Source organism: Tubulanus polymorphus, chromosome 1 (assembly GCF_964204645.1).
Source record: "Tubulanus polymorphus chromosome 1, tnTubPoly1.2, whole genome shotgun sequence".
Taxonomy (NCBI): Eukaryota; Metazoa; Nemertea; class Palaeonemertea; order Tubulaniformes; family Tubulanidae; genus Tubulanus; species Tubulanus polymorphus.
The window spans coordinates 10241497-10252933 of NC_134025.1; the positions used below are offsets into that span (position 1 = coordinate 10241497).

Below are 11437 nucleotides of genomic sequence, written 5' to 3' on the forward strand. Positions count from 1 at the left end.
AACCAAATAGTGATCCTCTGAACTGTCAGATGGCAAGTAAAAAGCCTGAGTTCCGGGTGCTAATGGTACACTCTCAATCGTTTTCAAAAAGTCCAAATTCAATTTGCACATAAAATCTCTATTTGGAGACACTGGCGATGCATTAATATTGTTATCCTTAATCCCTAAAAGCAAATGACTTAAATCATTCTGTTCATGATTCAGTTGTTTCTTACTGTTCTGAGTTGATTCTGTCGATTTAGAATTGATCTTAACGCCTTTCGATTTAGCTTTAGATGCGTTGTATGTAGATACCCTGCCGAGAAGTTTTCCATGAAGACGAAGAGATTCCGTGTTCCATGCCTTGATCTGGTGTATTTCAGCTGGCTGTTTGTGGATTTTCTTATTCGATTTTGATGAAACATTTCGCTGAAATAAGCTAGTCACCATACGTTTAATGTTTATTCCACTTCTTCCGGCTGTGAGACAATTTGTTCTTCTACTGATTATTTCGGGAATCATCATTATTCTTGAATGAGAAAAATAAAAAATTTATGCAAGAGAATTCATTCGAAGATTCCATCTCAGTGGCAGTATGACATAGGGATAGTAGGGTAGTCTATTAACTAGAGCCTGAAAGCTAGATAGCCAACAAGCAGATTCTACCGTATAGTAGTTCTTCTTCATTTCTAAAAGGTATGCCTATGGGTAAGTTCAAGTAGGTATCAGACTTAGCCTAGTAGGTATGTAGCGACGGTGAAAGGAAAAAATTGCCTTTTTTCCGTGGCCATTTTTTCCTTGGCCATTATCCTAGGCAAATACCTTGGCCATTCTTTCCTTGGCCATTTTTTCCTGGCCATTTTTTCCTGGCCATTTTTTCCTTGGCCATTTTTTCCTACATTATGTATCTATAGTCACCAAACTCCAGACGGTATTTATCAAAACTATAGACTAGTATGATTTCAAGCATCAAAGCATAATACTAAGAAATCAACCAAAATGCTATATTTCATATCAGCAAATTTAACAATGATATACTTACTGGGAATTGAATGTAATTAGTACCGGGTAAATAGATTTTATCTCTAATGAAAGATGGCAGCTCCTACCTACAGTTGGGTCTAGTAACTAACAATACACCAAAGGGCGGTGTAGATACATTGTGGGGTATGCTCTGTTGGTATTTTAGATATATTTGATTTTGTTTAAAAAAGTCTATTAGAGTTTAATAGGTTTCCACTTGTAATTTTGCTAATTTATTTTTCAATTGAAAGTTGTGATCGAAATACATTTGTGAGAATGTTTTATCTTTGTCTGTGGTCTTTCATTAGAAAATCAATAGTTCAAACTTTGGCATGCGTCTAATCAAAGGAAGGGTGGGGGGTAAAACCAATTAGACAGTTATTCTAATTGACAGAACTATTGAAATTTTGAGATGCTCCCTTATTCAACACACCCACCCGGGTGGGGTTCTTTAAACATTTTCAAGTTATCTCCAGCACTAGCCTACCTACTAATTATGACAAGTAAGGCCCCGGCAGAGGGTGATAATTAGGTAGTCGATTTCCTAGCCGTCGTTCCAGGAACCGTAACAACGACTGGACAAATAATTAGGCAGCACTACTGAAAAAGTTTAAAGGATAGCATGGATAGTAGATTCGCACATTTGTACAACGATCAGACAAACATACGTTCAAAATTCTAACAACCAATATATAATTATCTCAATGACATACTGACCTAACACCAAACTCCATGATTAAGGAAAACAAAAAATAAATTCAGCGCGGCGATTTTCACTTCCGGGTTCTACATGGGCGGCGCCATTTTGCAATTTAATCTCCTGTGACGGTCAGTCTAAAATGCATAGATTTCAAGTTTTGATACTAATTCCACATCCCTAAATTGAATAATTCTTTTGAAATCACTAATTTAGGTGTCCAGGTCTGATAACGCTTACGTAAAGTGTTGAAATTAAGCTTATAGTTCCTTTGCAAGAATAGGTCACATGATCAACTGGCAGCAGCCATGATGGTGGGTGTACAAACTTTTCCTGTTTCTGTCAAAATATTTTTCGATTTTCATCAGTTTCGTGCCTCATAGATTTATACATTCTTTACTGTAGGACGGAGTAGAAAGCCCAGATCTGATGGCAGATGATCACAATGAAAAGGTAGGCATATGCAAGTTAATAAAACGAAACTTAAAGACTAGAGTGTTCAAATCTTGTTCACCAATCCACAGCACAGCCACAAGTCGAGTTGTTTTGCCAGAGAGGACAGAGGTTTGTACTGTGGTCAGGACAGGGTAGGACAAACTTGTTTTACTGAGTTAAGGGTCTGATCTGTACGACTGCGATATCTATTCTATTCGGTCTAACTGCAGTTTAGGTCACCTTTCCACTGTGTGGCGCTAGTGTCAGAATAGTGTTATGGTTAGGTTAGGACAGGTTAGGTACATAACCAATAGGGACACCTAAACTGCAGTTGCTCCAAGAATAGTGTTATGGTAAGGTAAGGTACATAACCATTAGGGACACCTAAACTGCAGTCATACCCTGGCGTAATATCGCATTACATGCTCTAATATTCATTCAATCCGAGTAATATGCCGATTACTATTAGCCTATCAGTTGAGCATCTAGCTGTTTTCCTATTGTTGGCGAATCCATACTATCGTTAGTATTCCGACTTCATGCCTATCCGTACCCGCCAACATTGAGGCTAGTTTTACTCCAGTTGGTCATGGAAAGCTTCTTTGATTTTATAGATTTGAATCGAAAAAATGACATGTTTATATCTGTGAATGTGCATGTGCTAGAACGTTTAAAAGTGACATTTGTTTTTGGCTTAACGTCGCTTGGATCTTGGTTTCCCGGGACTAACCCTATTGGATTATTCATTTAACCTCACGACGGGACGGCCTTTGAAGTGTTGCCCGCACACTATAAGCAGCCAACAGGACTTGAACCCACTCTTGTCACCCAGCACTGATAGTGGATGCACTGAGCTACTGAGGTCACTGACATTTGTGCCAATTCCCTTGTAGCCTATCTGACTTAAACTGATTTCATATTTCGAACTGCAATGATGTAATAATATGCTCTCTTGAAGTCGGTCGAACAATCTGCTTTCTCTCCTAGACACGTTCAGAAACAGTGGATCTCACGCAAGATTCATCGTTGATGGTCGACATCTCCGATGCTCTGAGTGAACGTGATAAAGTGAAATTTACCGTACACACGAAGGTAAGCGAATTCTTCATCCTCGATAGTGTATTGCATTACTATTTCAACACTTGACTAATTAGTACCGTAAGAGATGCTGGAGATAGTTAGAAAATTTAACGAAATTCCTCCACAGTGTGACAGTGTTGAATAACGGGCATACCACTATAGTGCAGTGTATTGTTAGTTACTTATTAGTTAGTTAGTTAGTCACTTCGATACAATGCGGTGTACTTGTGTAGTCCATCACCAATTTATATACCGCAGTACAGTGTAGACGCACTGAAAGGGGTAACTTCTAATTCCAATTACCGATAACCGAGTATTGTACTGATTCATACTGCCCCCAGTTACCTGGTTATTCTTCGCAAGGTATGTTTTCCATGCATGTCTGTCTCTGAGCCTTTGCTCGGCAGCATCGGAATTCTTCCGGAACCCCACCTCCTTGCCACTTAAAATCACACATTGGAAGAATACTGTTATATGCTTTTTGTGATCGTTCAAATGTTTTCGAATGTTGTGCACTTGTTTTTAGACGACTTTGGCGAAATTCCGCGAGCCCGATTTCTCGGTGGTGCGCCAACATGAAGAGTTTACGTGGTTGCATGATCGTTATGAAGAAAACGAAGACTACGCCGGTATCATAGTGAGTTTAATGAAATTTACGCGAACTAACTCGAGACTACTTCACGTTGGACAATAACGAGGACAACAATTCAGACTTAATAGATTTATGCTTGAACTTTTTCATAAAACTGGACCCTGGTCCGAGTTCCTCATGTCATTCAGTTAAAGTTGGCTCTAAAATTGGTGGTTTTCCTCCAATGTTTGAACCCACTAGAGTCAAGTAGAGCCACTGGATCCTGATAATCTAACGTTGATGATTAGAAATTTTTATTTTCAGTGATTCATTGTTTTTACCTATCTGTGCTAGCTCAATTCACAGCGTAGTTAACGTTATTTCGACATTTCAGATTCCGCCAGCCCCTCCCCGTCCAGATTTCGATGCATCTCGGGAGAAGCTACAGAAGTTAGGCGAAGGAGAAGGAACCATGACAAAAGAGGAATTTACAAAGATGAAACAGGAATTAGAGGCGTAAGTTTGATACGATAATGATATCATTCGTTCTTGAAAATCGGATCCTGGTTTTTCATTTCCATGAATATTTATTTCCTTGAAATCCCAGTGTAAAGGAAAATTGCTTACAAGCCCCCTGAATTAACGGTTTACTTAGTACAGTACTGATTTAGGAGTCTAGTGTAATAGGGATATGAAATTAGTGCAAGAGCTTCCTCGAGATTTTAAATTACTTGAACTCCTTTGACCTTATATCCAGGAATGATTGATATGTAAGGACCCTGATTTACTTCTGCTTCCTATCGTGAATGTTGTATATTAAACGTTGATGGTACTTGACGAAGGGTCTTTAAATCTTGGTAGATTATGAGGCCCTGAATATGAATATTAGTGGATATTTAGTTTAAACATTCGCTTCACTCATTATTGCGCTCTTTCTTTCTACAGTGAATATTTGGCCACTTTCAAGAAGACTGTCGCCATGCATGAAGTTTTCCTACAACGTTTAGCCGCTCATCCAGTGCTCAGGAATGACATGAATTTCAAAGTATTTTTGGAATACGATCAAGAAGTATGTACTGTTTTCCCTAATGTAGATTAAACAGTAGATATATAGGGTTATTGGGGCCAGGGCTAAATACGATGATTTTAGTTTAGGGGGTAACACATTTGTGAAAAATCGTAAATATATGAAATAGTTTTTAATCGCTGATAATCCATATCCATAGTACACCTCGATTATACGTTTGTAGTTGGCTAATAAAGAAGAAAGATGGAATAAATAGAATAGAAAGATTATTGAAGATTACTCTCTTTTATTTAACGTTTTCTTCTATTTCAGTTGAGCGTCAGAGGAAAGAACAAAAAGGAAAAGCTGACTGGATTTTTCAAAAGCGTCACAAAATCAGCTGATGAGGTGTTGTTATCATCTCAAAAGGTATCTGTACGTAGTCACCCATGTTGTGCGTAAGTTTGCGTGAAATCCTAGTAGGCTCTGCGTTTTTCTTTATAAGTGTGAATTATTCCCATTCAAATGATTGTTTCCATTTTGCCATTTCCCCACCGACACATTCAATGTCCTCAATGTACGGACGGTATGTTGTAGTTTGGAAAGACAGGTCCTACAATAGACGAGTGTCACCTAAGTTTCATTAAATTCGATTTAAGGGATTAACAATTTTGAATTGTTAGGGATAGCTAGAAGTTTGATTGAAAATGATAAGAAGAATGCAGGCCTACTTGATATGAACCCGCTTTTCTTGTTTTCCTTTCATGTACCAAAATGTTGAAAAATGAAACTATTCAATATCTGGCTGAAATACAATAAATCATTAAATCTGGCTGGGAACCTAGGAAGAAAAATTTAGTAATTTCACTCTCTGGCAAAATAAACCATACAAAATTGTGTAGTATTTATCTTGAGACCATTAAAGGAAATTTTACTTACCGTATCTTGTAGAAAGTATGAATTCATGTTACTCTACCGTAGGTAGTTGATAAGCCAAGCCTTTCCATTCCTTGCTGTATTTAATCTTGCATTATTGATAGGTGTTGCCTTTGTTATTTTGATTGAGGCAACAAAAAGGAGGCCCTATTAGGCTAAGATTTATGATAAACATTCCAGATAATTGAAAATGATCATTCTCTTCGTAGGACGTTGATGAATTCTTCGAACGCGAGAAAGGCTTTTTGATAGAATACTACAATAAAATAAAAGACAGTACTATGAAATCAGATCGAATGACAAGAGCTCATAAATGTAAGTACTGGCTAAAGTGGTTGTTTTATTTTCTTAAATTCATGAAAATGAAAATATTGTAATATTGTTGCTCTTCTCGTTTCAAGGTGTTGCTGACACATACATAAAAATATCGTCAGGTTTCGTGCAGTTAGCTACATTAGAAAATACCGAATTAGATAAGTGAGTGGTTTTGCTGATCCTTAAGCCGTCCTTGAAAACATTTTGAAGGTTTTTGACACAAATTCACTAGTACGAAAGGGATCGCACGGAGATCAATATCCACTTTCTAAGTGTAGCAAATATTTTTCACCATGTATTTTTAAATTACATGTATACATTTTGACGTTTACATTTTATTTTGATAATCCTATACTCACCATAATTTACACGTATTTCTTCCTACAGATTGTTTAGTAAACTTGCAGAATGCTTCGAAAAAGCTCGTGTAAGTATGAAAACTAAATGAAGTTACCAATTTTAACAATAATGATAAGACTGGCTGAGCTGTTTTGAAATAGAGAAAGATATTTGATTAAATTGTTGTTTTGTAGAAATTAGAGGGCAGAGTCGCATCTGACGAAGACTTGAAATTGTCGGATACATTACGATATTACATGCGAGATTCTGCTGCCGCCAAAGATTTACTGTATCGCCGTACTAGATCGTTGGCCGATTACGAAAACGCTAACAAGGCCTTGGACAAGGCTAGAACTAAGAACAAAGATGTACAAGCGGTATGTCACGCTGATTTAGCGTAAATGGCTTGCAGACCTCACTACTGTATTTGTTCTCTTCTATTTGAAGAGCTCAATTCGTCGGAAATACTCAAAATCTTAATTATTTCAATAGAAATTAAGAGTTTGTTGTATCAAAAAATTATTCCTATTTGTGGTGATATCAACCCCAAAATGAAATATCAGGGAATTCAGGTCTGAATTCTGAGTATTACTGGCAATTAATGATACTCACTTTTGAGCATCAATTACATTTGTTCATTGTTGTTTAATTTTGCGTATTTATTTTTCTTGAATAGGCTGAGAATGCTCAACAAATTAGTTGTGAAAAATTCGAGCATATATCTGAGACTGCACGTCAAGGTGAGGCCTAGTTTCTTAACACCTATATCGCGGGTGATCTCTTGTTGCACTTTTGTTGCCATTATTTAGCATGTATTTAAGCTGTGAGTAGACATAAAAGTACATGTATACCATTCAGTCAAAATTGTGATTTTCACTCAACATATGCCAGGGTCCCTTGATTCCTTACAACCTCCTTAACAGAAAATGCTTTTAACGGTGCTTGAAACTCCTTTAATTTGAACAAAATCCCCAAAGCTCCTTTAAAAACTCAGGCAATTAGAAATTTTTGTCTAGTTTGTAGTAGAAGAATATGCCTAAATTTACTGCATAAGGAGGGTTTTTGATTTTTACCCAGTAATAAGACAATGACCATTATTGAATTACCATTCTCTTTGATCTTTTAGAATTACAAGATTTCAAAGCCAGACGAATCCAACACTTCAAGAAGAATATGGCTGATCTAGTAGAATTAGAACTTAGACATGCCAAGGTAAAGAATCTTGCTTATTTTGCGTAACAGGAAACATATCATGAAATGAGATTTTCAGTATTTTACTTCAGCAGACATGGGAAATGAAAATTCCTAACTGCTTTTGGTCTGAAAAATAATAATTTGATTTTTTTTGATATGTAAGGAAGTTGCTACTGAAAAGGTGTGACCATTCGTTGCTGATTAATTTTAACATGTTCAATGAGATATTCCTGAAATCATTAAAACTAGTCTCTGATAGCGCTTTGAAGAAGATGGAAGCCCTGAATTAAATTCATGTCTGTACTTTTTCTAGGCTCAAGTACAACTGCTTCGCAATTGCATTGCTTCCATAAAAGAGGATTTATGAATGAACCAACCGCGGCGATGAAAATAATTCGTGGACTGGAATTTGTGATCACTTTGAGACGACTGGGAAAAAATCGCAGCGTGGATGAACTGTTGTATACGAGCAGAGTTTCGACTAACAGAAATTCCATGGTCGACTTTGTTGTTAAACTTAGGCGCTTGCTTCTATTTTTGTTATCATTATTGAAAAAAAATGGATGAATTATCGAAGTATTAATCATGTTTTACTAGATAATCCAAATATTTAGATAATTTCTATTTCACATATATTTCAGTTAAGTCTTTCAAATATCATGAATGGATTGGACATCACCTCTAACTCAGTTGACCATTGATTTTAACTGATAATTTAAACATAATCTGAATATTATTTTTTTTTCAATCTAAAAAGTGGAACAACATTACTACAAACTTTGTAGAACCTGAAACTGATATTAATAATCTAAGTAGGCCTATCATTGATTGTTAAAGCACTTTTGTCATTGCGTTGCAGTCAAAATGTGTCTGCTACCAACGCTACAACACAAAAATGGCAATACTAATACTGATGGAATCAATTTATTTTTTCCCCTTCAAATCTCAAGAAGCTCTGGCGCAGTAAGGTTACATTTTACAGTTTTATCCAATCATTGAGTATCAGTTTGGTAAACCCTACCTGAGTTAAAATCAGATCTATTTTGCGATATTTGATAGATAAGTTCTGGCATGATACTCGAGTTGAGTTTGTTGTAATGAGGTTCCACTGTGCGTTACATCTTAGCCATTATTCGAATTTTGCTGACGACGCTCCACCTGTATCTTTTATATTGGAAAAAAAATCTAATAACGCATTGTAATTATTACGTATAGACTGTCCTGGTGAAGTACTACTTTGTAAATAATGTATATTCGATTGAGAATTTAATGGGGGAAAATTCTATAAAAATGAAAATCTGTAAATGGAACGAATGAAATGAAATATTGTTTTGTATATTTTACTTATTTGAAATATAATTATAATTATTATTATTATTATAAATATACTTGTCTGTTATAGAATCCTATGTGAATAAGACGTTTATATTAGACCGATATGCGACTGCATAGGCTGTGGTTAGGTTCAATCTGTTTTATTTTTGTATACTGCTTGCAATGGACACAAATTATCGTTATCCAAGATATCGTTATTCCGAAATTGATAGTTAAGTACATGTACTTGAGCATCTCTAGTTCGGAATCATACATGACATCATGATGAATAGCTAATGTTACAAACACTCTCCTAACTTGTAGTATTATGGAGCTACTTGTGCACCAGAATATAGTAATCATTGGTGAGAAAGTCAAGTAGAGCAAAGGCTTAAACAGATCGTACCTTGTTTCTCATTTCTGCTGAGCTTTAAAGTTGACTGTGTACATTACTTTTTAAAAAAATCATGGTCAAGCTAAAAGATAACAGACCCGGCAGCTATAATAGAAATGAACTGATTACAAATTTTATTACAGTTTATATAAGTGGCCCGGCCGATATGGAGAAACGAGGTATCATTTTATTTTAGCCAAGTCTGGGTCCTCATATTATTCTGTGCTTTGTGAATAGCTGCACTCCTTAAAGAGAAGGGTTTAAAAAACATTGGAAATGAATTAGTTTTAACTATACAGTCAAAAATCTATCTCGAAACTGTGGAACTGGTGGATAAATGTGCAGTTTTAGCGTAACTACAGCCTAGGTTGTCATGTTTAACTAATTGATATACATGTATTGTTATATTGTGAACGTATAATGAGGGTCAGTTCTAAACAACAAAGTTTTAAAACTAGAAATTTGTTGTTAGAATTCAGACATATGAATGGGTTTTCTTTGTGCCTAGTCTCTTAGGGTGTGCGGTGTCATTTCTTGTCTAGGTATCAGACAGTTTCATCATTAAATTTAGCTTAGGGATGTTTAATTTTCTGTATGCCAATTACAGTTGCTATTACAGTGTAGATCTGTGCCCAGAACTTAAAAACCATTCGACAGTTTTCAATCGATCCACAAGAGACCGTTATTTCTATAGATAGATGAATATTTAGAAAAATTATTGGAATGAGCCCAGAGGCGGATATAGGTAGATTGGAAGGCCGGGGTCCAGAGAAGGCATTTTGTTAAAGCAGGTTAATGCAGCTATGTCAAGGGCCACTAGCGGGGTACCTTCATCGAGGGTTAGATATTTTTGAAGAAATCCATTCTAAAAGATGCAATTTTCGAGAGGATGAAAGTCAGATATGTAAGTTTATACAATAACTGTCTTGGCAAAAAGGGCGACCTCGATGCAAAGCCACCACCTAGACCACCCCCTAAATCTGCCCCTGGAGCTATGTTCAGTTGAAAAGATAGCACGAAAACTTTCATCGTAATGAATGATGCTTCAACGCAGAAATCACAAGCGGAAAACAATCAGTAGAATTTACGTGCTAGTGTCTATATGAACACTTAAAACCTTATTCTTTTAGACGCACTGGGTACAGTTTTCTAATATGCTTGTACACTTTCTCGTTACTTAGTACCGGTAACTCATGATTCTGCCTGTATATAATAACTTTTAAATCGTAGCTTTATACAAAATTGAATGATATTGCAGTAAAACATTCGAATCATTCCTATCTTCTTTTTTTTGCGCAATATATTATGGTGCTAAATGTTTGTGGTTATGTGATATCTTGTATACGTACTGCCATTTCACGTCACCACGCAACAATGTAAGATTTCTTCTTTTCGCAAAAAAAAAACATCTACAAATCTTCACTTCGAATAGGTAGTAGGCCTAACGATTAGAATACATGTTCTGTATGTACTTTCTTTGCTTGGATTATAAATGTTAGGCCCATGAAAAAGGTTTAGTTTGGATTTTTGCTAATTACTTGAAAACATAAGGTATCTAAAACCTAAATTGATATTTTGAGTAAACTTTTTGGGGTTAAAGTTTTTTTTTCTGGCACTGAGGTGACCGTATTGAATTTGAATGATTGTTTCAGACATTCAGGTTATTTTTCTGTTTTTTCATCATGATTAATGATAAACATTATGAAATGTGCTAGAACTGAAAATGGAACAAGTAGGCCTACCAGTACACCAAAAAATAGATATCTGAAATTTCAACACAAGAATGACTGTTCAACAATTTTAGTTTTCCACAGTTGCGCAATATTTTTTGACATGTAGGCCTACCTATTTTTGTAGCTTATCGCAGTGATGTAATTTTTGGATACTTTTGATGAATCCAAGAGGCTCTACGGTGAATATTTTATCTATATAGAGTTTTTTTTCACTTTGTTCTGTAGTTTGGGAGTATTTGAAAATTAGCCATCCATGTTTATGTAAAACTATTGGTATCACTTGTGTCCAGGCTCTTAAAAATTCATGAAATATAATTGATAAATGATATTATTGTAAATTTTCACTTGTGTTATTTTCTTTTTTCAAACCTATATTTGATTTTGTTTTTACTGGATGGGGATACTGCTCTGGAAACTGTGC

General features: G+C 35.8%; 1 protein-coding gene across 1 annotated transcript; it reads left to right on the plus strand.

Annotated features, from left to right (window-relative positions):
• The first annotated feature begins 1914 nt into the window (after positions 1-1914).
• LOC141898281 (sorting nexin-6-like) lies at positions 1915-11348 on the plus strand. Its single transcript, XM_074784127.1, has 14 exons — positions 1915-2013; positions 2105-2152; positions 3122-3226; positions 3741-3851; positions 4180-4301; positions 4731-4854; positions 5125-5226; positions 5937-6042; positions 6129-6204; positions 6430-6469; positions 6576-6758; positions 7058-7121; positions 7508-7593; positions 7889-11348. The coding sequence occupies exons 1-14, from the start codon at positions 2008-2010 to the stop codon at positions 7940-7942; spliced, it is 1227 nt and encodes a 408-aa protein (XP_074640228.1). The 5' UTR covers positions 1915-2007; the 3' UTR covers positions 7943-11348.
• Positions 11349-11437: the final 89 nt, after the last annotated feature.